The 27968-nt window shown below is 44.7% G+C and overlaps 1 protein-coding gene across 1 annotated transcript; it reads right to left on the reverse strand.

Annotated features, from left to right (window-relative positions):
• Positions 1 to 4785: 4785 nt before the first annotated feature.
• SERTM1 (serine rich and transmembrane domain containing 1) lies at positions 4786 to 20654 on the reverse strand. Its single transcript, XM_075492000.1, has 3 exons — positions 20571 to 20654; positions 13323 to 13421; positions 4786 to 5869 (listed from the first exon to the last, which is right to left on the reverse strand). The coding sequence occupies exon 3, from the start codon at positions 5682 to 5684 to the stop codon at positions 5361 to 5363; it is 324 nt and encodes a 107-aa protein (XP_075348115.1). The 5' UTR covers positions 5685 to 5869; positions 13323 to 13421; positions 20571 to 20654; the 3' UTR covers positions 4786 to 5360.
• Between the last annotated feature and the right edge of the window lie 7314 nt (positions 20655 to 27968).

Genomic DNA, 27968 nt, shown 5'->3' on the forward strand with positions numbered 1-27968 from the left:
GGGTGCTCAGCTCCCACTGATCTAAAACAAAGAAAACACCCAAAGAAGTGAAAAATAGCTCATCTCACCTGGTCCTGCTTAGCTGTTGCCTGCGTGGTGATTACCATGATTACACTAACACGCTTACCTGGCCTTGAAAGCAAATACACAGGAGGTTGATGCTGCTTTTATCTCCAGTGCTGGGAGGAGCGGTGAAAACATTTTCATCTGGCATCAACAAAGTGTCCCTGGCCAAGCCCCAGCCTGGGACAGCATCTTGGCCAGTTTGGGCCACCCCACTTATGGGTGGTCTGACAGAGCCAGGAGTTTTATGGAGCTGTGGTGTGAGAGTGGGGCTGTGATTGCAGGTGGGTCCTGTTTGCACATCAGACTGGCTGGCATCACATAGTTCATTTAGTGTAAAGCAGCTTGAAGGCTGCTCTATGTTATGCCAAAGACAGGCAAGTGCAAGCCCACGTTTCATGGAGGAAAAAAAAAAAAGGACTTTTCAGGCTACTTTTGCACCCTGAATTTGGGGCATGTAATCCTCTGCTGTAGCCACAGAGTGGGGCCGTTGTCTCTGGGAGCGTATGAGGGGCTGCAGACATGAAAAGGCCATTCAGCTGGGGAAGCAGCTGGGCTGTAATGCACAATATTTCCTTAGACAACCATAACAGATACAGCGAAAGCGGTCCCGTCAAGAAGAATGGGAGGTATATGGACTTTGTAAATAACCTTCCCACACAGATGTCTTTCCTAGTGATATCCCAAAAAAAAAAAAAAAGGCTCTGAAGGAAAAAAGCCCAAGTACAGCAGAGCACGATGCTCCATGGGGATTCAGCCTCACCAGAGTACCACAGGGTTAGACAGTGAAAGAGGAGGGTGAACAAGCTGCATGGAAGAAGAGTAACAATCGTTCCCAAGTTAAAAGGAATTTGTAGAAAACCAGACAAGATTTTAAGCTTACAGAGACAAACCTTTCAGGTGAGCTGGCAGACAGAAAAGGGCTGAAAGCAGAAAATTCATTCAGGGGAATACACTCTCCACAGAGCTTCTAAGTGAAAAGCATGACACTGTTTCAGGACGGGAATAATTTGGTAATGTCAAGGACAGACGAATATGGTGGGTTAACCTGACGGTAGGGCCAGGGTGGCCAGCAGTGCAAGGGAGTCTTAGATATAGAGGCTGCTACAGCCTTCACCAGGTACTTTTTGATTAAATACACTTAAATGGACCATATTTGTTGAACTAAAGCAAAATATTTTTTTCTGCGTGATCCAGAAACCCCTTCTTTTCTTGCTTGTCCATGCTTTATTGGTATTTTTCTTTCTATAGATTTCCAGGTATACTTTGCAACTACCTGAAGCCATGCAGTCTTGGAGTCATATATTACCGAAGCTAATGGCACTGTTGCCGTCAGAGGGCTTAGTAAAAACAAAAGGGCCCCAGGGCAAAAGCTGACTGTGAAATGTGAACTCACTCCGCAAAAAGGCATTGGAAAAGCTGGAAAAGCACATGGCTGCAGGCAGGAGGAAGAACAGAGCAGCTCTTTAGTAACAAGTTATTGAACAAATCACCCCCGGTAAAGATTTTGTTTACTCAGCTGCAGAGCTGAGAAAACACATCAGAGGAGGCAGCGAGCTAGAAGACACTGAGTTTTTGCACTGACATGAATCACGGAGTCACAGCATGGATGGGGGACCTCTGAGGATCACCTGGTCCAGCCCTCCTGCCCAAAGCAGGGTCAGCTGCAGGCAGGTTGCCCAGGTCAACGCATGGAGACTTCACAGCCTCTCTGGGCAACCTGTGCCTGTGTTTGACCACCCTCACAGTAAAATGCTTTTGTGTGTTCAGATGGAATTTCATGTGTTTCAGTTTGTGCCCATTGCCTCTTGTCCTGTCACTGGGCACCACTGAGAAGAGCCTGGCTCCCTCTTCTTCCTCCCTCCCATGAGGTATTTATATACATTGACGACATCCTCCCGAGCCTTCTCTAGACTAAACAGTCCCAGCTCTCTCAGCCTCTCCTCATACGAGAGGTGCTCCAGTCGCTTAATCATCTTAGTAGCTCTGCACTGGACTCACTCCAGTAGCTCCACATCTCTCTTGTACCAGGGAGCCTAGAACTGGATACAGCAATCCAGGTGTTCCACTGGTGCTGAGCAGGGGGAAGGATCACCTCCCTCGACCTGCTGGCAGTGCTTCTCCTAATGCAGCTCGGGATGCTCTTGGCCTTCTTTGCAGCGAGAGTGTGTTAATGGCCCATGGTCAACTTGCTGTCCACCAGGACCCCCAGGTCCTTCTCTGCAGAGCTGTTTTCCAGCTGACCAGCCCCCAGCTTGTCCCAGTGCCCGGGGTTATTCCTCCCCAGGTGCAGGACTTTACATTTTCCCTTGCTGAACTTCATGAGATTCCTCTTTGCCCAGTTCTCCAGCCTGTCCAGGTCTGTTCGGTTTGTGAGTGACAGAAAGAAGGGGAGACAGAGAGAGGGAGAGGTAGAATCAAAGAAATACGATTAAAATGAAGAATCTAATCTGTTTTTCAATTTACCATCGTGGAAAATCCCTGCAACTCTAGCTCAAGTTAACTCAAGCTGAGGTTCTCAAGTTGGGGTTTTTTTCTTTTTTCTTTTTTTCTTGAAGAACTAGTACTCAGTAATCCTCAAAAATGCCATGGTGCTTTTTGCCTGTGGCTTCTCCTGATGCTATTCTGTTGGATCCAACTTGTTTCTACTCAAATCTGTCCTGACGAGAACAGGTGCAACTCAGCTGAAATGATGATGACTGTATATAGTCCCATATGTCACTGCAGAGTGGGAAAAAAATTAATAGCATCTAGTAAAGTACAAAGCAAAATAAAATGTGTGGTTTCAGTTACCTTTGCTACTTCGTGCAGTCTGAAAAATACTTTTTGCTCTTGTGAAGTTTGACAACAGCTTATTGAACAAAACCAATGTGTTTTCAACACTCTGTATTTAATATTAAACGTCTCTATATCCGCAAGCATAAACTAGTAATGGGAAACATATTGCTGGGAACAAATACGCATCTCAACCTGTGGTCTCATCTCTGGTTTTGATTAAATTCCTGCATTTGCAGCAAAGGAAGCAACAAATTTACAACTTTGTAGGTAACAGAAGATAGTCTAACAGTTGCTCTGTCTTGATTTACAGTTCATTTATCTACCAGTCAACACACAAATACATTCTGTTACAGGTTTGGGATTTGAAGAGCTTTCAGAAAGGAAATAATGTTTCCTGATCCCTTTTAAATAGTTAACTCTTCTCCCAAGGCCTATCATCAATCACAGTGAAAAGTGACTTACAAGAAATTTTTGTCTAGATGAATAAAATATTCCAGAGACTAAATATATTCATAAAACCAGTTTGGCTCAGAGAATGTGCACGCTTAAATTCTTTATTAGTCAGCAAGTTCTTTGACCTTTGTAAGGAGCTAATCACCACTGTAAGTCATCATCACTTACCATACTGTAGGTTCACTTTTAAAAATTGAAAACACCAACTCCAGCATCATCTGTGTGTTGTTTGGCACTGAGCAGCTGCATTTCTAACGATTATATTTACACCGGGCTTTCCACATTTCTCTTTTAAAGCCTGTGTAGTTAATGGCAGAATGTGTCTTGTTGATGAACGCATTGACAGCTTGGCAGGAGGGTATTTGTAGCAAATCTGGTTGGGAGGTCTTCTGCCGCTCCCTAAGCCATCGGCCTGCTGGGCGGTAGCACCGTGCGTGGGGAGAGCAGTCGCCCTGCCCTCCTGCGGAGACCAGCCCATCGCCCGGAGCTAGCGTGCTGTTACGCCAGCAACAGAAACGGCAGTGACATTTCCATGCCCTTCCTTGGGTCTCTCCAGTGACTTGGATCCTGCCATGAGAGCAAAATTTGCATGGACTTGAGTGGCAGGACCGGGCTGTGCTCACATGGTGCAGTAAGGACAGCAAGAAATCACACCGCAGTGTGGGGCTGCAATCCTAGCAGGTCACACTTGGCATTTCGAATCATTTATTTGATCGTTTGGCTTGATTTAATTCCCAGCTGACCACAGGATCTTGTTCACAACGCTGCTGATTATTTTACCGCAGAAATTGAGTGCTGGGTTACATTTTGGGCAGGGGGAAATCATAACCCAGCCTATGGCATCACAGAGGAGTGAGATTGTAAAAGAATATCCATTTCTCACCCCCTTATCTCTGGCCTCTCCTTATGCTGATGGAGAAAAGGGGGAGAGCCACTGCCTTTTTCCTTCCCATCTCTTCCTCCCCTCTGCAGGTACTTTGCACCTCCTGAGTGTCAGAGCACAGGTCTGCCTGGCCATCACGCAGAGCCTCGTGTCCCCCCTCCACCCCTTCATTTGTGGAACTCCAGGACAAAATCTGGCCCAGAAAGTCCTCACCACTACAATCAATTTCTGTCCCCGCTGGCCCTGCTTATGCGAGTGCAAACACCTTGTGCCTAAAGGACAGTTACAGGAGCTATTCGGTTGCCAGCGATGGTTGTTGTATGCAGATCTTTTACAAGAAACCACTGGTTTGTACTGGTATCCATCAAGAATAAGCGAGAGGATCAGTGAAGGATGCAAAGGAGTTGTGCGATAGATACGATTCAGCAGCAAAAGCTGCCCCCTGGAGGAACAAGGCCTTAGGCAAATTAGATGCAATGGGGTCCAAAAACACCTCCACACATTCAGCAGCGAGCATCGTTATTGTAGTCACTTTACTAAGTTAACCAAAGAGATTCGAAAACTGAAATACAGAGACTTTATACAGAATGAGTTGGGAGTACAAATAAACAAAAGTAACATTCTTCAAGAAATGGATTTTAGTTGTGTTTTATAAACATCAATAAATACTGAAAAAGACGCGAAAATTTAAAAACAAACAATACCAACAACTTTAAATTGTCCCAGGGACTATAATTTAAGCTGATTTTTGATACTTTTGCAATAGGGATTTCATCCAGAAGTCCTTATCTAATTAAAAAAGGAAAAAGAAAAGTAGTCAGCATATTACTGATACAAAACCAGGGAAGGGGCCACAACTAGAGCAGAAAAATGACACCGTTAGAACCGTATTACAATTTGGCAGGAATACTCTTAATGAACACTGTGTATGTGTGAGAAAAAGACAGCATCACTATTACAGGCATGAAACGATCAAGTGTCATTATCCATTGTCCAAAATGAAAAGGAACATTAGTAAAAGGGGAAATGAAGACTAGAAAAGGAAAGAAAAAAAAAAAAAACTAAGGAAACTTTAAAAGCCACCTCTTCATAATAGTCTTCTAAGGCAAATGTTGCATGCACTACCTCCTTAAGAAACTAGATAAAGCTTTTCCATTCCCCGTGCGTTTCTTTTCATTTAGTTTCATGAAGAAAGGTTTGAGAGAGCAGAACGCTGGGAAGAAATACTACAAACCTCTAAATTAGTGAAAGAACTTCCAGCATCACTATTATATTCTGGGTAGGAGGAACTGGAAGAAATTATGTTTTTCAGCCTCTGAAGTGCAATGATCAATAGCAAAAGGAGAAAAGCTAAGAGACTAAGGAATATAGAAACATAGACATAGACGTTGGATAAACGGCCAGGCGATGAATCCACTGAAGTTGAAAGGGACGTGGGGTACAGCTCCAGAAAAGTCCCATTTTCCATGTTTCCTACAAATCCAGATGAAGGGTCGGGTTCTGACATTTTGGGGTTTGTGTTTTAAAAATCACAACAGATCTTGGATTCAAAGGCAGTTTTAGCACCATAACAAAGGGTTTATTTTAGGCAACCATTTTTCCATCACAACGAAGAGATGTCAAGTCAGCCAGTGATCAAATTTATCCTTTACTGCTCAAGCCCAGGACAATGTAAGATTGTATCCTTCAGAACTGCAAGAAATGGAAAAAAAAAAAAAGGCAAGATTAATTTACTTGCAGATAATGTGATTTAATATGCGCCTGAGACAATCTAGTTCTTCAGAGTTACAAGTTATTAATCCTTAGCACTAACCTGCAATTCTTAAAGCATTAGCTAACAACTATCTTTATATCTCTATTTTCCAAAATGCAGGGATTAGGAGAAATCCTACCCATCAATGAATTAAAATTGACCCTTCCCCACGATGAGTTGTTTAACTGAGGAACGGCACAATCAAAAATGTTCTTTATATGTAACAGACATACTGGAATCCATATTTATCTTGTTGATAAAAGCCAGCCAAGGAATGAAAAATCCCTCTCAAGACTTCAGCTCCCCAACCTAGAGCAAGGCTGCTCAACACCGCGATGGATGACAAATCCACTACCATTAGCCATTTACTCCATACTGCCTTGCCAGAGGTACTCAGAATGAGAAAATCTGCCAGACCTGCTTTCTTACTATATGTATATGAAATAGATCAAATGGTTTCAAAGATCAAAATGCACCTCGCTCTAATGCTGCCATGGGGACCTCAATGGCAGGCACGTTTCAGTGAAGTGTTGCAGCTTCTGATGCCTACAAGCAAAATCCCGCGGGAACGGGCAGACCTGGCAGCTCAGCGAACGTGAGGGGACAATATAAGGGCAGTGAATGCCAACAGGGAAGAGATCCTATCTTTGAAAAAGCTTTGCCTCCAGCCATTTTGCGTTGGAACCTGGCAGCTCAGGTGCTGGCAAAGGTCAGAGTAGCACAGGACAAGCACATCAGGGTATGCTAAGCTGCTTTTCCTTAAACTGACATAGTCAGTCTCCAGGTGCAGCCTGGAAGCCTAAGAGAAGGCTTGGTGATAGGGAATTGCTTGCACAAAACTGATGTGCTGTAGCTGAATTACATGGCATAACCCATTGCCTTTGTTTTGATACAAAACAGATAATGCAAGGTGCGAGCAGGTAGGAAATGAAGCTCATTTTCTGCACATAATTGTCCACGTGCAATCTTTCTATCCACCCATCCATGGTCAACCGCTCCCTGCAGGTAACCAGGCACTACAGGGAAAGGTGGTGAGCCTTCCTCCTGCTAGGAAGGCAATATCCATACAGAACTATGTTCCCAGCGTTGTCCCTCTCACCTTGACCTTGCTTTCGGCCTTGTCCTGTGGTCCCAGTTCAATACAATTATCTCTAATTCACAGTTAGAGGCTTTGACGAGAATCCCAGATTTTCATGGCGACAGAGAGAGCGAACACCGTCACTATCAGCCAGAGAGACAGAATCAGGCCCTTAAAGTAATGATGCGACAATCTGGGGTCTCTCCTTCTGTGTGTGACACAACTGCCCGAGTATCTCTTTGAATTTCCATGGAAGTGTCCCAGCACTGTTCCCAGCAATGTTCTGCCTTATAATTTTTCTTTTAAACATGCTACCTCTTCTAACTTACCTCTTTCTTCAAGAGGCCAACACTTTTTGACACTAGGTGTGACCACAGAAGCCCCAACCTGAACTAAAGATGCTTAAGAAGGATAAGGTACTTCTCTGTTGGTGCTGTTGCTTCTCCGAGAACACAGAAGCCTTGGAGACACCCACTGGAAATGCTAAGAAGTTTGCTTTGCAGTCACTGAAGTTATTTGCATAGTTACCCACTATACTTTTGCACTGTAAACTAAATTTAGGATGTTATGCTATATGCCATAAAAAGCCCTAAGTGCCTGAGTAAACAAGGACTACATTAAGCACTAGGTAGAATCTAACTCTACGTTTTAAAACTCTATTTTATTTTCTATATCTCAGAACTACATATACTACTACATAAAACAGGTCAAGGTTATTCTCTGGTCTCGGGGACAACTTGTGTGGCATGCTGCATCAAGATGGCTAAACTCTCTTTTATCCCCATGGACAGGATGGCGAAATCACAGCTGCCTTGGGGAATGAATGATCTCCAATCCTAACGCCAAATATGTCCAGGCATTGCTTGGAGGCCAGGCATGCTAGCTGGCCAAGCCCATGCCAGGAGGTGTGCTTGCTAGTTCAACAGGGGAGATGATGACAGGCCTATGCCCTGGCCTCGATTAATTTACTACTACATACACATCCATGTTTTCATGGATAAAAAGTTACATTCCAGATGTTGTTTTATTGTTCATTTATTGCATTTATTGTTTTATTGCGGAGCTTTTGGTAGTCTTAATCAAGCATCCCGATAGCCTACAAGATATGCAGGAGTACAAAACTACATCTGCAAATACCAGATAAAAATATTCTTACCCTTGTGGTATATAACTCATACTAATGCATAAAATATACTAAACCAAAACCATTTTATAACCCTAATAGTATTTAGCCCCACAAGAAACAGTCTTTATAGTACCTCGTGAAATAAGTCACAACGGACTGAACAAAGAGAAATCCTTATGAGATTACACTCCTTTTGAACTGTCTTTAATTTAGTGATCCAAAATTAACTAATGGAACAATACGTGTTCATTTCATGTTCTGGAAGTAGTTAAGTGCGTTACAGCTAATTTATCCTTTTTAACAGATAAGCTTTGATATAGAAGATGTTTATCCTTGATTACTCGTCATAATGAAAAGCAGATCCATTATTAATTGAATTTCTTTATAATAACTTAAGGAATTAATTCACATAAATTCTTTAACATGGCAGAAGTTAAAAGCCTTTAAATTCTTCACAAATTTGAAATCCGCTACGTTCTACTTTTACCATTAACGGTTTTGGCCCTGGCACAAGGAAGAACTTCGGCGTGGGACTTTCCTGAAGTTAGTGGAAAATTTATGGTCTTAAATAGGACTAATCAGAACCTCGCAGTTAAGCGGAGATGTGAATGCTTTGCTAGATCAGAGCCTTTATAGGTCCTACAATGTCAGCTGGGCTGTTTTTAACCAAGTATTTTGTAGTGAGATCAGAAACACTGTAAACTCTGATTCCAAATTACTATGGCCCAGATCCTAGTTGCCTCACTCACGTTGCGTAGTGATGTGACGTGTAAATGAATCTCACCATAAAATGTAGCTTCAGCTGAAGTGGCTCTTTGGGTAATATTTTAGGAAGAAAAAAAAATCTGTGTTGTTTTAATCACACATTTAAAAATATGGACCTAAAGTGTAAGGTCCTACTCAGTCTAAAATGATTTTTACCAACCATCTGCACCCTGTTGGGGTAAAACAGGAAAATCATACAGACTGTGAACATATCTGGTCCTGACATCTGAGTAGTACTCATAGGAAAGGTAAAAAATGCATACAGAAATAAAATGCCTCTGATCCTGGTCCCTGACGACGTTCCCTGATGCTATTCCAGCACTGCAATCCTGCCGGAGAGTAGACAGGCCAGCTCGGCCAGCAACGTGGGGCAGGGGTGCAAACGCCTTTCTGGACTGAAATGCGGCTACACAGTCCTAGGGCTGCGTGAACCTCTGCCACGCTGCAAATCAGACCTCCAGGCCTTTAAGAGGGGGGTCCACAAGTAGTTTTATTCAGTGCACCACAGGTACCGCTTTGGCTCAGGTTCCTGCTTCTGCCAGGAGAAGAAGGTAAGTGGCATGAACCATTTGTCTCTCCTACCCTAATCCTCCCAAAGGAATAACCCCCAGTGAAGCTAGATATCAGCTTCACCTTCTTATTTGGTAATTGGTTTTGTGCGTTTCTGAAAACTAAATAGAACATCATAACATCTAGCCCAAACCTGGTCCCAAAGAAACGATTGGGAATTTTGTCACTGACTCCAAAGTATAATGGCAAAATCGAAAGTGGCTAACTGCAATAAACCCGTTGTCTTTCCGAGAGCTGTAAACCCACCAAGGAATTCAACTACGGAGCCAAAGTTTTCAAACTCTGTAGTGGTCCCTACCTTTCCCTCGTCTATTGTTGGAAAGCTGAGTTAGTTTAAGGCAAAGACTGAATTTAAAGTGCTGTTGCGGAATGACTGGAGATGGAGAGGAACTGTGACTCTGACAGGAGAAGGATTCCCGAATAACCAGTCCTGAAAACTCCTGGGACAGGAGAAGTGGGACCTGTCTGCAGGGGGACTCAGACTTTGTGGTATAGCTGGATCCAGATTACTTTCTCAGAGGCATCTCTGCAATCCCAGGAAAGGGATGCATGGCTTGAGGAGGCTTCCTGAGTCCTCGAGTCCAGCCCCACCGCTGAAAATCCCAGGTCATACCCTGTCTTTCTGACACTGGCTGAGTTTTCCCGGTGCTATTACTCCATTGTTACACAGCCTTGCTGCTCTAATGGGCAAACTGCTTAGATAGATTCATGCATTTCAGTAAAACAACTCACTGTACCAAGAAGGCATAGACTCCATCTCCACATTCTGCTGGTTTTAGATGTACAAGAGAGCAAAACCTTGTTCCACTACTTTAGTCCCCAAATATGAGGGCTGGCACACGAGGAAAGGCTAGACACATGGTGTCTGCTAGACACATGGTGTCATTTGTACATCCTCACTTTTCCACCGGAACCACTATTTAAGTATTTTCCTCCAGCTGTGCATTGTTCCTCCATTCACGTCCTTGCTATAAATCACTTTTCACAGGTGAGGACAACCACTCTTATTCCAAGGGTAGGGCTACCTGGCAGATACTGTAGGCAGGCTCAGCTGGAGTTTTTTCTCTTTTCTTTTATCCTGTGGTAAGTGGGAGACAGGCAAATTGGTGTTCACCAAAAGCAGGGCAAACTGGGTAGGCGAGGGATTAAGCAAGCCATCACTATTTAAGAGGTAAATCCTAGGTACCATGCACATCATGCCTGGGTAGCCATGCCAAAGCTATCAACTGTTTGCATCTTTGATGGCACCTGTCATAAAACCTATTTTTTCAGAAAATGGAAATGTGGTCAGGAGCAAAGGCCTCATCAATTATCATATGCCCTGGGTGCCAAATTATATCTAATTTAATCTTGAGCATTGCTGAGACAGTAGTCATCTCCCAGTTCTGTCTAAGGTGAATGTTAAATGAGACTGCAGCACTCTCCAGGATGGCATGCAGTAAACGGAGAGCTTTTTCATAGTCCCAATGTCATAAATCCTTTACCATCCAGTTGTCTGCATTGTATTTCTCTGCATATCTTAATGCAACAACCCTATTTCTCCAGGCTCAGTGAAATATAATTTAATGGAGCATACTCACGACCACTGAGGCCCTAAAAACTGAGGAACAGGAAGCAAAGATAAGTCTAGTAGATTCATTTTCTTGTGAGTTTATCAGCCATACATAAGCACTTTGTTTTCTTGGTTCTTCTTGGCTTTTTGTGACTACAAGCTGAGAAATACCTTGGCTGTTTCAGAGGCTTCAAAATGTTTAAGCAGAGAGACAAACTGACATCAAAGAAAATCAGCGTTTTTATGCTACATAAACTAACATTTTTGTCACAATCTCCCATCAACCCTTTCTTTACAGGTAGAAGGTATTCTAAAAAGCCCTTATTGTAAACAACTCCTAACAGAGGAGAGCTTAATTTGCCTTTACCATAGTTATAACAGTGAGGTCCCTCATCCCATCAAGACACCAATATGCTGTTAATTGTATCTGCCTTCCTTCCCTAAAAACTTAAAACCCTTTTGGCTGATTTCAGCCCAACGTGTACAGAAAGGCAGAGGATGAGTGCAACAGAAGGATTAAACTACCATCTTCAAAACAGAGGGCTCTCTGAAGCAGGGCAGGGAGCCACTCGCTGACCCAGTGCAGGACAGCTGAAGAAGCTCGCCCATGTCAGATGTCCATGGATTCTGGCAGAAGGAGCCTCTGGCCACCAGGCTTCATTATCTTGCGCACACCATCCTCCTGTGGATCCAGTCCCCATGCTTGCACGCATCTGTGTCCCAGAGGACACAGCAGCCCCACGCTAGCGGAACAAGGCGTCCACAGTGGATGACTTGGGACCATCCCCCTGACGGGGAGGATCCGGTGGTTAGCAGATCCTAGATGGCACTGAAATTACTGTCCATTAATTTGCCTAGGAAATGGCTAGGAAAGGGAGATGAGTTGCAAGATGGTCTGTGCAAAAACGGCTTGCTCCGTATGAAGCAGACAGCTCTTTGTTTTGAGTTGGAGAGGGGAGGGAGAGGACATTCATTAAAGATGACACTGATTATCCCTATTAAAGAACTCACAAGTGTGTTCTCTGCACTCTCTTGCCCTTTTGGAAAGTTAAAGCCCAGAGTGAGGAGATAATTATATCATCCCTCATGACCTGCAGCCAGAACCACCTCTCCTTCCTTCAGCATCAGAGCAGGAAGAACAGGAGGAGGATTGTGCAGGTTCCCAGGCGATACGGTGACGCCAGTTCCAGGGATGAAACCTCCTCATCCCTAAAGGTGTGTCACCCCCCCAAGTTCTGTTACCGTAGCGATTAATTCCAAAAGCTGGCAGCGAGTTTTCACTAGATCTATTAAAAAGATTAAGGTTTCTCATGACCTTCACTAATTCGATATATGTATGAAGGCCAGCGAGCTTCTGGTTTAATTCCTCCATCTTCCCCCTCACCGCCTTCATTTCCTACATTTATCTCCTTTAGTATATAGGGCTATATCACCACGTATCGTCCTTCCAGCTAACGTAACACAAAGCATTTAATGCCAATAAAAATATATTTGCATGCTCATCCTAAAGGACTGAATCAACTTTACATACAGGGAACCCTTCAGCCTTGAAAGGCAATTTGCTCTAGACTGGAAAAATGTAGCAATTTAACATCGTGCAACGAAACTAGACAGTAGCTCTAGACAGAAAAGAAGTGAGCAACATTTTATTCCATTGCAAATGTAGGTAGGAAAGGCAAAGAATGACCGCTCACTTGGAGTTTCACAAGAATATGATCCTTAATACTTCTTATTCTTGCACAAATACCTTTGGCAGTTGAAAGACCACAACTAAGTAGGATGCTTCTTTTTCCTGTTACAGATGGACCCTCCAGGAGCAGAGAATCCCTTTATCACTCTGCCTGGGAAACAGGATCCGTCACCAACTGACTCAATAAAAAAGTGCACACAAGGAAAAGGAAAAACTATTTCCTGCCACAAACAAAGTCTTCCTTTTAATTTATGATCTAATTTCATTTTTTTATTATGATTTAATATGATTTAAATGTATGACTTTTAAAATCTAAGAAGGCAAGTGCCCAGATGGCTTGGTTGCGGGTTAAAATCAAGTTATGTTTTGTTTGGGGTTTTCTGTGGGGCTGGGAAAAGGAAACTCTCAGAGCCATAAGGATACTTAGATTAATTCAGATAGGATCAAATGCTTGTATCATTTACATTTCCCATGGATCTGCAGCTTATAGAGTTATTTATATCAATGTAAAGCAAAGACATCATGACCTGGGATCAGACCCAGCCTGTCAGTTGAATCTGTTCCTTAAAAGTAGGAGAAAACCAAGCAAAGAGAATGAATAAAATACTTACAAGCAGGAGGATATGGGGGTGCAAGCCAAATGTCCAATGCGCAGGATGTGGTTAGTTATCACGCCCAAATCTAAAGGGACTGCATGCTGAGAAAAGCACCTATAAAAAAGCAAATCAAAGCTGAAGAGTTTAGTAATAACTACATTAATAAAGAAACAGGGAGGAAAAGTGCTGAATTTTGACTGCTCTCGGTGCCAGAAATTTCAGAAGAAAACAAACCGACTGGAATCCTGGCTTCTGTTTTATTCCTGCTAGCCACATCCTTCTACTGCCCAGTTACAGCACTGCATGTATAATATAAAAACCATGCTTATCGCTTGATCTCTGCTTTACAGCCATGCTTTGATAACACCTTTCTCCTCTTCTTTTGCAGAGTGCTCGAGGACCAAGACAACCTGCTGTCCCCTGGCACTGCTTTAAGCACCGGAGCCCTGTATCTGCATTCCAGTTCATTTCACATTATCCCCTAAAGACTCTTGCCAGGAATCAGGTCTTTCTGGATTACACGTCTTTATTTATTTATTCTCTTTATTTCAGACAATCTGCACTTTAATTTCACTTACCTGAAATCCCCAAACTGAATATTATATATGCACAAGGATAGCTAGCAGATTTTTGTGCGCTACATTCATTCAATACCTAAAATTAAAACGTGGCCCCCAAACTGTCTTTAATAAAGCAAATTAAATTGATTGTATATGAAGAAACAATTCCAGACAATGCAGATTAAAGCAAAAGTAGGGGCACTTTCGGGAAAGATCCTCCTCTCTAGGAAAGAAAAGACGCTTGCACAATCATTATACATCTCAGAGCTCTACCCTTTCAGCACATTTGGTTTGAACTGCATTAGAGAAGCAGATCTCTGGGGATGAATGTTAATGCATTGTTGTGTTGCTTTCATCCCTTCAATCACTGAATCACTTATGGTTTAAGCCTGTCCAAGTTCAATAAAGAAAATTATCTACTGCCGCTGTTAAAAGTCAGCATAGTTGAAATCCAAATGTTTTGATAACATTGTTTATACTATGTTCCGCCCCAAGGGAGTCGGACAGCTTCCTGACCACCTCCCCGTGCAGAAGGAGAGGTGGGAGGCTGCAGGTGAACCCCGAGGTCAGCTTTCCCAGGCACGGACCCAGCACATCCTCTGGATGCGAGGCATGCACCCCGTCGCCTTGCCCAGAAGCACATAGGCTGAGGCAGGTGGCCGTACGAGGATGGAGAGGGGAATGCAACAGCCCCCGTACACCTTTTCTCTGGTAAATCTGCCTCAGGTAACAAAAAGCTCACTCCTACGCCCTCAGTTTTGTCTGCTTGTAGCAGAGACCCTTTCCCTTCCCTTTGTTTCTTTCCCTGCCTCTCTTCGGAGAAAGAGGCACGAATCTCTGTGACAGGGACTTTATCTTCAAACAAGACAAACAGAAATGATTTTGCTCCTTTTCCAGCTCTCTCTTGTCTCCGCAGGATCTTCTTTAGTCCCTCTCCCCCCAGATACACAGAGCACTGCTCTTGCCCATTTAGCCCTTCATTCAACACAACGCCCCAGTCCCGGGTAAGGCGAAGGGAGCAGAGCCTACCAAATCTTGAGCTGATTAAACACGCCAGGGATGCAGTGCAAAACACAATACATCCTCAAGGCTCTTTAAATGCGTGCATTCATATTCAAATGGCAAGTGTACACAGTGAGACGGAGAGGACTGAGCTTTTAATTACCTTTGAAGAACACAGAAATATCTGGACCAGAACATCAAGAAGCTTATCTACAGGAGACCCCTTGGCATACACAGCTGTATCCCACAGTCCTTCATCCTTTTTTGCACCAGTCTAATGCCCTTCACAGCTATTTTCACAGTCTCAGCTGCGGCACTAGCCCACAGCCGAGGCTCATGCTGACCATGTTCTGGCACAGCAGGATTTGGCCCCCAAACACTGTATTCGGTCCCATCGCCAATAAGATAGGCAGGGAGCAGGGACCTGTCTGTTCCCTGTATCTCTCGGGATGTGAATGGGGAAAGGAATCTCATCGCTGTACATCGGGAATCTCAGATGGGGAAACAGGGCCCTCCTGGTCCTGCTTCCCATGGGAGTGTGAGTCTGAATCTCACCCAAAGGACACACAGTCGCTGGGGAAATCAGTCTCCTTCCTGTGTTGGCTTGCTAAAAATATTTATTTCCCACTTTTGTTGAAAGTTTCCTGTGAAAAATTACAGGTTACTGAAAAAAAAAGAAAGAAACTCAAAAGCCCACTCTTCACTGACCGTAGTGATGGGTCATATCTGATTTCTCAGTGTCCAGTCCCAGCTTTATTCCCTCTATTCCCACTCTGAATAAATTTTGCTCCTGTTGGCCACTTTCAGACAAATTCAACCCCAGGCAGAAACCTCAAAGACAGGCGAGCTCCTAAAGTTTAATGACGGCGGATGACCAGAAGGGGAGACACGAAGGTTCACACAGCCATTTGGTTCCCCCTAATAGCTTTAGGTCTCGGTAATTGACTTCTGCAGTCAAACACAGCCACTAAGGTGTCACTGCCAAAGTAACAGACCGCGGGTGCCCATGGAGACAGCAGGCTGGAAGGAGATCCAGGGCAAGGTTAGCCAGGGAAGAGGGAGGAACCGGCAAGTATCAGGATTCCTTAATTTCTGCGTTTTGTGGAATGACTTCTTGTTTGATTTCTTGCAACCCCAAATTCAAAAGTTTTGTTTGAAGAGAAAATTTAGTGTAGGGTGGAAGGGCTGCTTAATTAAAAATGTACATTTTCACAGGGCAAAAAGAAAGGAAGCTAAAAAAAAAAAAAAATCAGTTAAAGCCCATTTCCCTCAGTGGAACACGTATATGAAAATATTTCAGCTGCTTCTGTCTTGCCGTCTCCTTTCATGCTTGAATCATCCTGTTCCTGCTACCCCTCCTTGCCAAGGCTGCAAGCGGCTGTGTGGAGCATCCCACCGATGCTGGTAAGCCTCTCAGGAGAAGATGTCACCCAGCATGTGTAGGGTGGTGGTGACGCAGTTAATCTCAGAACAAACAAAAGTTAATTAGCTTTGCTAGCTCGTGCCTGACTCTTAACGTGGGCTCCCGATAACCACCTTTTGTATTTGACACAAGCGGACCGGCACTGGGCTCCATGCTTGGAGCCAAATGGCCGGTGCAGCGGAAGGCATTCACTCTCCCTGAAGCCGCACAGACTTCTCATGGGGCAACGCTGCAGCTCCTCCACGTTTTACTCAGAGCAAACCCTACCAGATAAAATATCAAGACCCAGGGCAAGCAGTCCTTGTTATCAGAGCTTGCTTTCATTCGCCATCGCACTCACCTGTGAAGCCAACAACAACTTGCAGGGCTCAGACCCTAAGGTTCAGCATCCATTCAGCTAAAGGGGGAAAAACCCTTAGAAATATCAGGCACTACCCCCTACACCTACCAGGAATACAGTTTTAGGACAAAACGTGGCTAAATCTGGAAGTGAATGGATTTAAGGACTCTATTGTCCCCTGCAGTGCTGTGGCACAGCATCCTGCCCGATGCCAGAGGAGGTGGCTGCACATGCGAGCGCAGCTGAGAGCCTCCGTCTCTCATGCTCCACGGGGGCACGTCCACCCGCCGTGGGCACGTCGTGCCAGCAGGTCTCGGGAGCCCTCCCTGCGGACTTCAGCAAGGGGCTCTGCTGAACAGTAAGTGGCCCTTAACTTCGCTAGTCAAGGGGGTTATTAGCCCTTAACTAATGAAGCTGTGACCCAGTAAGTGGAGTCCAGAGTAATAAGAAAACACTTTCCTATGGTAAAATGCAGCTGACACACGGGCTTCAATGTATTTTATAAAAACAAAGTATATGGTCCATATCAAACCCTAAAATGTCAAGCAGGTTTCATTTTAAGCTCCTTAGAAATCCTGGCACAATATAAAGCTAGGACAGAAATTTGTACACTTGATTCAACAGAAACCTCTGTTAATGCATCATTTTGTTTCAGAATTTTTTCTCCCCCAAAAAGCAGATTCAGTACCAACTACATACTGTGAACTTAAATGTCAAGGGAATTTTAGGCACAGATGTGCTATCACAGCAACTCCGCTCGCTGTAACTCTGCTTCCCGACTCAGGTGCCTCAGCCTGCTTTACCAAGAGACGTAAGAAAACAGCCTTTTCCTTCGATTCTCTGTTTCCCCTCAATGGTACAACAGAAAAGACCTCCATCCTCACACCATTCCTTATTTAACCACGCAGGCTGCATGCCCTCCCTTGACAAAGAGACTGTGGCATTACCATATCTGTATTTGTGTGCGTAATATTTACATATTGTCACTGTTTGCAAAACAGTCTGCAATAACTTATGCAAAGATACAACACTATTGCAAAGGGAGTTGCAGTGAACCACGCTGTGATGTGTAAGCATAAGGGGGCAGGGTTGCACCTGAAATGCCAAAAAGAGCAAGTGAGGATAACATAGACTATGGAAGGAGAGCTTCTGCTGGTGCTAGATAGAGTGATCTGTGCGACATGGCCTCTCAGGTGTCCTAGCTTTAGAGGACACTGTTGTGCTCAAATCCAGAGCCAGACTAATTCCAGTGGCAGGGATGTGTGGCAGCACGGGTGAGGGCTTGTCTCAGCATCTCACCAGACAGCCGCTGAAGGCATCACAGCAAAAGCGAACGTGCTGGGACATAGCAAGGAAATTAATGAAATGATGGACAAGGTGCCTATACAAAGCTACAAGTAAGCGCAAGGGAAGCTCAGGGAAATACAAAGGTGATAGCTTGAGGGAAGACAGATGCTGAGAGCATGGGCTGATCAGCGCCCAGGGGGTATGTCTTGGTAAAGCAGAAGAGGTGGTACATCACGTTTGGGATGACTGTCGAGGACTCTTGAAAGTGAAGCCTGCGGCTGACATGTCTGATGCAGAGGAGAAGGGGGAGCAGCAGAAGGACTGACAAAGAGGGGAGATGCAGCCAAAGCGGCAGGCTAAGAGGTGGGTTTTGGCAGCAGCGCTGTGGATCGACTATGCTGTAACAGGATTTCCTCTGCGCAAGCCAGGAAAAGGAAGTAACCGCAGTCATGAAGACACAAGGGGAGGAGCGCTTGCAAAAGAGTGCAGGAGGTAGAGGTGAAAATGCCTTGACTTTTTAGTATTTAAATTCCAAGACTTAAACCTATCAGAAACACCAGATTTTTCAGTAACTTCCAGATGTACTCTATGGTTGAGCTAATTCCTCTTCTGCTTCTGCATAGATGGGGCGCCAGGAGGAAAACTGCACTGCTTCCTGCCTCTCATGGGGAATTTACGGAACACCATCTATAATTTGGGCTGCACCAGTAAGACCCAGTTGTGAACCAAGACACTTGGCAGACACAAGCTATCCCAGTCAGCCTTTTATGTCCGGAAAGGTTAACAAAATGCAAACAGCAATAACTTCCTAAGCCAAATATATTCATATACATACACTCACCTACTTGGTGATAGTACTAGAGTAGACTTGGATGCTGAAATAGCCCAGGACACCTTCCCCACCAGTTCAAGGTCCTACAAAATTTCTCCTGTTGACAGCAATGCACACGTCCTGGGTATAGCAAGTAGCAGTCTGCAGGCAGGCAAGCCTGCACACCAGAGCAGAGGAAAGCCAGGGGAACATGCATGAGGCGGCGGTGACATGCCTGCCTCTCCTTCCTCCGCCTTGGGTGATACGGATGACCCAGTCTGAGGAAGAGGTGGGGAAGGAAGCAGCCAGTACCCAGCTGCAAACAGCAGTAACCATCCCTAAGGGCGACAAGCCCTTCTAGGCATTATAGCAGAGAGAAAGAGGCTGGTGGTTTCAGGTTGCCCTTCGTTTCAGTCTGTTCAGGCACAGAAAAGTCAGAGCAGGGTCAAAATGACTATAAAAAGCAAAATCATAAGGAAACTGACATCCACCCTCCAGCCGGATCCCTTATCAGAATAAAACCGCCAGCACTGTGTACATCCTATATGATCCAGATTGTGTATGTTTCTTTTATTCAGCTTTTTCCCATTCTCCTATAATCACCTCAGAATTAAATTTAATAATACTCAGTATGCATTCCTAATTTTCTTTGCTTATATAAATGTTAATCAATGTGGCAAATGCTCGGCCCTTTACCAGGGACATTTTCACAATTTCCCTCTAACTAACTGTTTAGCATTTGCAAGGGTAGGAAGAGTTTGCTTCACTTGCTTTCTGTCCCAAGCTTCATTACCTCTACTGAGATGATATTGTAACAGCCTGCAGCTTTTAGCTAGACATAAAGTGTTTGAAAAGGGCACATTTTTGTGCATCCATCCTGTTTTCTTTTTCTACGTTGTGCTGTCTAAGCTCAGCTCTTCTCCCAGTACATTGGGTAGGCATTTTACAATTTATTTGCAGAGGGAGCAATTCCTTTCCTGTCATCTTCCTGCAAACAATGTGAAAGAGCACACGGGTGGCAATCTATGCTTATACCCACAGAGCCAAAAATGTGCTTGCACAGTGATGACCCAACGCTCTGCACTATCAAACCCCCAGTCCGCAGCATCTTTCAGAAATGGAGACCAACCTGTGCCTCCTTTCTCTCGGCATCCCTCCTTCCAGAAGCAGCGCGGCCCCCGACGCTGTCCCCACGCTCTCCCAGAGCGCTGCCCTCTCTGCCTCCAGCAAAAGCAATTTCTCCGAAACGAAGAAGTGCTCATTCAATTCCAGCACTTCGACAACCCACGAAGTCAGTAAGGCCAAAACCGGGTTCTTTCCAAAACACATTTGGGAACAATCAAACGCAGGCCTAACACATACCTAGGTTAAACGCATGTGAAAATCAAATGCCCTCGATTACGGCACACCAAAGACCAAACATTCAGAAGACTCTCCCGGAGCAGCGGCGGCCGGTGAGGCACGGAGGGCAGACGCTGCTCCCTGCGCGCACAGCGGCTTTCAGGACCGGCTGGGAGAGCCGCTTCGCGCGGGGAAGGCACCGCTCGGCACCGGACAGCGAGGGGAAGCGGTGCCCGGCGCTGCGGGAAGGGGAGCAACAGCTCTCAGCGGAGCGGCTCAGCCGTGCCCAGCCGAGGCTCAACGCAAACCGAGGGCGCGAATGAAGCGCACCGGGACTGCGGCAGGGGGAGAAAAACCACCCCAAACCCAGCGTGCCGACCTCCCTTAAAAAGGGAGGCGGCCAGACCCCGCCGAAATGCTTCGGCTTAGGCGAAACCGCCAGCGCGGCACCCTCCCGCCCGCCGCCGCTCCGCGCCCCGCTGGGGCCAGCCCCGCTCACCGCGCCCGGCTCCGGCTCCGGCTCCCCCTGCCCGGTTCCGGCTGCAGCCCCGGCTCCCCCTGCCCGGCTCCGGCTCCCGCTCCCGCCGCCGTCCCGCGCGGCCACGGAGGGAGCGCCGCCCCCGGCCCGCCCCTCGCCCGTCCCCGCCGCCCCCCGACCCCAGCCCCGGGCGCTGCGCGGCTGCCGCGGGCGCAGCCTCTGCCCCTTCGCTCGGGCCCGGGGCGGTGTGCGCTGTTGCAGGGGCGGGGGGCTGGGGCCACGCTGCCAGCCCAGCGTGCCCGCCCTGTGTGAGCCCGGCAAGGTGCTTCATTCTCCTCGCGGGGGGACGAAACCCCTCCGCCTCACTGCTCTTAGGAGGATGAAAGTCACCGGGATTTATCGGGCATCGTACAAACCCACGCGGACACCCGGCTCTCGCCATCCCACGGCTGCCCCACAGCATATACCGCTGACATGCGTGGCTCTCGAGCTCCCGAGGCTGATCCTGTTCCAAAGAGAGACCGTGTGAAGTCCGCATCCCAGTGGGCAGAGCAGCCCACGGGAAATGCAGGCTCCGCCGTGAGAGCCTGCAGAGGGTCGGATGGTAGCACCACAACCAGGAGCTGGGCACGGCGAAGGAGTGGGTTAGGAAAGCAGGCTCCCTGCGGAGTGGAAGCTTGCAGGTGTCTTTCCGAAAACTCTTCCAGGTTTTCAGGAAAGCTGCTGAGGCCCTCGAGGATACTTTGGCATCGCTTACACAGGACTGAATTAATAGTCATGCCAAGACCAGCTGAGATAATGCCTATAAAGCAGTGTAAATGAGAACAAAATCTGGCTTTGCTAGTTCGTTTAGAGAGTGACTTACCTACAGATATCATGTACTCTGGAATCAGATATTAGGAAAGTGCTGGCTGGATGGGACACATTTCCTTCCGTGGACGCTGTGGAAGGAAAGGCTCAGCTGGCTTCTGGTGCACTTGTCTCATCCACTATGATTTTTTTTGGCCAAATGACTTTACTGTGGGTTATAAATCAGCGATGAGCACTGTGAAGAGCAGATGGGGAGTTTAATGCACCCTCTGCAGCTCAGTCTTGTGTCTGGCTAATGTCCATGTGCAGTTCCGAAACGGATGTTGGAAAAGGTTGTTCTTCATTTTAAATTGCTCTTTGGGAGCTGCGCAGTTCATAACGTGCTGCGGAGGCACTGCTGTGAGATGTGCTTTCTTTGATATAGTCTATACACTTTCAGTAGAAGAGTAACTTGGGTTGTCATGAAACAAAGTCAATTTTGGAGGAACAAGACATATGAACAAGTAAATAAAATACAAATCTTAAAGGGAAAATAATTCCCAAAGAATGGAGCAAATTTCTCCTTGATAGTAACCTTTTAATTCAGTGGCATACGAAAGAAATGGGTTTGGCTTTCAGGTGGCAAAACTGCCCTTTCCATATTTTACCTATGAAAAAGGAAGTCAGCGTTTTTGTGGGTTTGGTTTTTTTTTGTTTGGTTGGTTGGGTTTTTTTAAGGTTTGGCTTCTTGGGGAGGAAAGTAATGTATATGGTACATGAACACAAAAAGAATAGAGTATCAGTTAGTGCTATGATATCCCTAACCTGAAAGCAGACCAGTGGCTCAGTTCAACTTGCAGCCACTGCAGAAAAGGGCAAATTTGAGAGTGGACTTGCTGGTTACATGAGCTATTGTGGCAATAACACACAAAGCCTGTTGAAACTGTAAGGAAAGAAATACTGTAGACACCTACCACACTACTGGCAATGATTAGATTAGAAGTGAAGAATCCTGCTGAAACCACTTAAAAAAAATACTGAGAAGTTGCTATATCATTTCTTATTTGTATACTCAGACTAGAGGGCTCTTTGGTGCAAGTCCTGTGTCTGGGATGTCACTGGGTATAAACACAGACAGATGGTGGATTAAAGTTCTCAACATTGATTTTATCATATAGACAGGAGGTCGGGTACAAAACTCTTAAGGAGATGGGAGAGGCAAAAATGGTAAAGTAAAATGTTTGAATCTTGAAAAGAGAAAGAAGGCAAGAGAAATGCTTCTTCTGGTTACAGCTCAATTATTATTCCAGCGGAGGAACTGCAAGCTGGGACAGACAGCAAGAATTTCCCCCTGAAGTCAAGCAGGAGGAAGAAGAGAAGAAAAGGCAAAAGCAACAGAACTGAAGTGGCTGCTAAGCCAGGCATGCAGTTGCTAGCACTGGCCAAAACAAAATCAGTGCTTTCTAAAGAAAACAAACTGTGATCCCTTGGACTTTTCTCACTTTAGTGGATTTTAGTTCAAACCCTAATCCACTGAGGAATGAGAAGATTCCTGAGTGCTTCCTACTGATGAATGTGCTTACCCCACAGCATCAGGCATAGTCACTAGTAACCCTTGGCTCTGGGAGAAACTCAGAAGTCAGATCCAGGTCTATTCAGTATGTCTCACAATCTCAACCTACATAATGTAGGCTAGGTCATATCATCCTAGTTTGTATAACTACAAAAAGATACCAGTACTTAGGCAATGAGTGGGAATTCATTTTTGCAGCTGTGCTCTGATTTTTCACTCTTTTCCTGAATAAAGCACCTCTCAATGGGAGGTGAACAACGCTGCTAGAAGAGGGTACACATTTGTTCAGCAGAGGAGAGCGGGGCAAAAGGCTTTTTTGCTTCTCGGAGGTCACTGATATTTCCTGATGTTTTTTTAGCTTGGGTTACATCAGTGATGTCCTGCTGCTCTTTGTGGCGTGTTCATTTGCTGTGAGCTGCTCAGTGACATTGGTTAAAGCGGCACCAGAGGAGTTGTCAGCAAGATCATGCCTCTCGCAGTCAACTCTGGTGGCTGCATCAGGACCTCATGCAGAGACCGTGGCAGTGGGAAGCACCACAGCTCCAAAGTAATTAAGTTGCTCTTCTGTTGCTCTTCCTCCTTCTCACTTTCTGTGCAAACAGCACAGTATGAGCTGGCCCTTCCTCAGGACAGTGTCTTTCATGCAAAATGCATCTCGAAATGTTTTGCAAAGATAAAATGTTCCACTAGAGCATTAAACGGAGAAAAAGAAACAGGAAGACAGAAAAGATCTTTTCAGAGAAGGTTTGAAAAAAAGATGAAGGAACAGCAAAGCAGAAAAATACATGGAGAGTCTTCAGACAGTGAGAACACAAAAAAGTCCTTACAAAGCCACTTTAATTTTTTTTTTTTGTAATGCAGTACAGTCAGCTAGATCAGCTAGTCAGAGCGGCGGGTTGAAGGTCTGGAGAGCGCTCTGGATGGGTATGGTTGCCTCTGAGGTTCTGGCCTGGAAAGGGCATGTCGAGGTGACACGGCTTGACCGATGCTTAGTCTGGTCAGGCCTCCAGAGCTCAGTGCCATTCCTGCTGCTCCTAGGCTCTCTATGTGACAGTACAGCTTTAGCGGATTTAATGGCTTTTCTGCCTTAGAATACAGAAAAGTATGGGAAATGGCATATTATTATTATTATTATTATTATTATTATTACTGCTTTGATCGTTCGTGGTATGATTCCCTGTACCTGCTCAGAGGTGGAGTAAGCAAGCAGCTGCTTGATGCCCCTGCTCTGCTGGAAAGACTGCCAACAGAGTTGCTATATCTACTTCAAATATGTGTAGGGGATGCTGTCTGCTTGGCTTCACTATGTCTTTTCTTAGTATTCCTTCCAGGTGTACCACAGCTTGGGGAACTTTGACTGAAGAAACTGATACAATCCCAGCCTTCTGTGGGCTTCTACAATGTGAAATGCAGAACTTTTTCTGTTGTTATAAAATCAATCAACAAAGAAATGTTTTATCCAAATTTCTCCCTTTATCTTCGTGGTTAGAATCTGTAGCTGGCTCTTTTTGTCCTCACCAAGACACTGTAATTTATATACTGAAGTGCATGGTTGGATGCAGCTCACCCAAATTATGCATCAAACAGAGCCGTATTTTAAGGCTCTGAGGATGAGTCTTTCTGAAATGCTTAAATTCACTTTGTTGTCAATGGAAAGCGGTAGGTGACTGTGAAAACCTGCAGAGGGAGTTCTTATTCATCTAAGTTTGAGCGCAGGAGTTAGGTGTACATGACCTTTTCTGATGACCCTAAATCTATTTATCTTTCTCCTTTTGAGTATCTAGGGAACTTAGGGACTTCTTTAGAAAGGGCTGCTTCATTACACTCCCAAGATATAGGCACACACCAGTTAAATGAACTAAATCCCACCCTAGAAAATCAGATCCTCATCTGTCCAGCTGAGATCTTCAATTTAAACATTTACCTATAGAGAACGCAGGTCTGCTAAGAGCCAGGATAAAAATGAAACCCTTTGCTATTTGGACAGGTAGTCCTTTCCCCAGAAATGCTGGCTCTCCCCTCGCTCTTTGCCAAGCTCCCATGGGAAAGCAGTGAGTAGTGATGCCTTCCTGAACCTGACCATGTCATCTTAGCGCCCAGATTTGTACTCAGCTTGTAGCACTGCCTTCAGCACATATTTTGTCTTGTACTTTTTTGTGAACGTAGTGGCTGAAAGCTAATGAGTTTGCGGGGTAACATTTTCCGATACTGAAAAGGCTTCTGCACTACAATTTACATAAACATTACTATTTAATAATGGCCAACACTGCAAGTAGGAAAAGTCTTTAAAGACTTATTGAGCCAATATTTAACTTCTAATTCCTCCATCACATAAAAGCTACTTGTTAATGCAAAGACCAGCTAAATGATTTTTAAAGCTCAATTCACTCCATCATTAGATGTTTTTCAAATACTGTTAGACCACTATTAGACCTAGAATTCTCCAGATACCTCTAGTCTTTTTAATTACCTGCAGTCATTATTAAGAGTAGTCACTGGAAAGTTCATTCATTCTCTCCATGCTTCCTACTAATCCACTTAGGAACTTTGCCATTGAGCAACCTCAGGAGAGGTTATCTTTAATGAGAGCCCTATGGAATAACGGGCTATTCGTTTCCCTAAATGTCACTTGTATAATATTAATATATTCACACGCTAATCAAAGGACAAGCGCCTCATGCACTGCTTATCCGTGATATGAAACACTGGCATGGATCAGCTCTGTCTGTTAATAGTTAACATTTATCACAGAATCTTTTTAATGTTTATAAGTCAGCTCTTTGTTTAGGACATATCTGCAGTGAAGTACATTAAGTACATGGATAATGTCCAAGGTCAGCCGGTGATGTCTTCTCGTGTCCAGGGACTGCTGCTTCTGGGAATCAGAGTGCATGAATAGCCAACAGCAAATCCTGTAATACAGAGCCAGATGAGAAAGTCCCAGTTGATTTTAAAGGCAATGAAATTAGTACATACCTTATGATAAATAAATAGTTCTGCAAGTACTGGAACTGCAAAAACTTGTTTTCTTGGAGAAATGTGTCTTGAGGCTAATGACTTCTGGTCTTTACAAAGATGCAAGCTCCGCTTGAAGCTTCAGTAGGCCGAGCAGTTATAAGGTGGTTATGTGTGTGTCTGTGCCTGTGTGTATGTGTGGTTTTTCTGATGCCTAGTAGCACTTTTCTTTCTGTGAGGAGGACCGTGCTGTTTCTTGCCCTGAGTTCACATGGTCTGGTTGCCCTATTTCAGTGAAGTGATTTTTGGTTTACACAAATATTGGTAAAATCAGATTAAACCCATAAACTGTGGCATCTTGGGCTTGATTCAGTTGCCCACAGAGAGCCATCCATGACATTTTACATGTCATAGGGTACCTGAGACATTGTACGGTGCTGGTGTATATGAAAAGGGCCCATAGGAAACCTGCAAATTTCTTACCTGGTAACTGGGAAGCAGGCAGGATGCATAAGGGCATCTCAAATGGCACTGAGCTGAGCTGAGCCTGAGTTCTCCACTGTCTATAATGGGGTCTTGAGCACTGAGCTCACATAAGACACCTCCAAATATGCACATACAATTAGGTATTTTAATGACAAGCCAACTCCCACCTCCCACACACTGCCCTTTTTTTTTCCTTTTTTTTTTTTTTTTTTGATTACTTAAGTCAGGGGCAGTGAACTGCAATCTAGAAAGGGTTTTGTGCTCGCATGGATTTCACTGTGGGACCAGAAAAGCTTTAAGTGCCAAACCAGGATTTCCAAATTCAAGTCTTGTTCTGTACCTTTACCCTCCCTTCAATCCCCAACTTCTCCCAAAAGCATATCACTGCATCGGCCAGTACAACCCTTGTTTTTCATTGATACTTATGCCCTTTGCCGATATAATCAATTGGTTGTTTTGCTCAGATTATATTTATGTGCATTTTTCTGTGTGCAGCCGACAACCTGAATGTGGCCGCCAAATTGTAGAGTCTGGTCTCAGCTATATAGTGCATTTCCTCACTTCCATTGCTATATTCACAGAATTAATGAGCCAACGCTATTCTCTGTAATAGTTACGGATAAATTTCCAGATCAGAGTTTGTCTCTTTATAATACACATTCAAAGTGCCATTTGAGGCATAATTTTGTATTAGGTCTTTTCACAGACATACTCTTGGCTGCCATTGCACCTGTATCAGATGATCCACCTATGGGTACTGGATATACCCAAGGCAGAGCTACCCTGGTATCCTTACCTGTCATGTCTTGATGTTGGTGTCATTTTCAAAAGATAGGTACATAGCTGTTTGTCAGTTAATCAAAACATTACAAATCTGATGCCCATGTACTCTACAACCATTTAATACCATTCTGTCAGAGCAGAAGTGCTTTAAAGTGAGTACAAATGTGATCTGAGCTGATTTTAAAGCCCCATTACCCTGCCAGAGCACTCCAAAGTGGCCTAAGTATAAATGAAAATCAGGACCTCCATCACAAAGATAAATGATCCAGTAAAAAGATCGATCTCATCCCCACAAAACAGCAGAAGTGACGATAGTAGAGATGAATTTCATCGGGGGCCTCCTGTCTGAAGCCTACAGAGCTGGCTGTGGAGCAGACAGTGAGAAGGGAAAACAAACCCAAAGCACAAGGCATATCTCACACGAGCTGCCTTTTACCCAGGGAATATAGCACAGCTACTGCAGCCTATCTATTTATGTGTGTCGGATGAAATATTCCCAAAGGGGGTCTCTATCTCTTTAGAAGGCACTTTTTTTTTTTATTTTTTTATTTGTACAGTAATAGATTCTGAGCTGAGGAAAACCTAAACCGGTGTAAGGAAAGAAAGTTCATTACAATTCAGAGAAGTGGGAGGTTTTTTGATAATTTTAGCATCTCAAAGGTCAATGGCTGCTGCTTCTTTTTGTCCCTGAGGGGTAACATTGCCTTTTCCAGCAGTGTCCCCATTTCATCAGAATCAGAGGAAATCTATGAACTGTGTGATAACCTTAGCTAATTATTCAGAGAGTGGTAACGTAAAATGTTATGACATCAGCACCGAGACAGAATAATTCT

The sequence above is a fragment of the Mycteria americana genome, chromosome 1, assembly GCF_035582795.1.
Source record: "Mycteria americana isolate JAX WOST 10 ecotype Jacksonville Zoo and Gardens chromosome 1, USCA_MyAme_1.0, whole genome shotgun sequence".
Taxonomy (NCBI): domain Eukaryota; kingdom Metazoa; phylum Chordata; class Aves; order Ciconiiformes; family Ciconiidae; genus Mycteria; species Mycteria americana.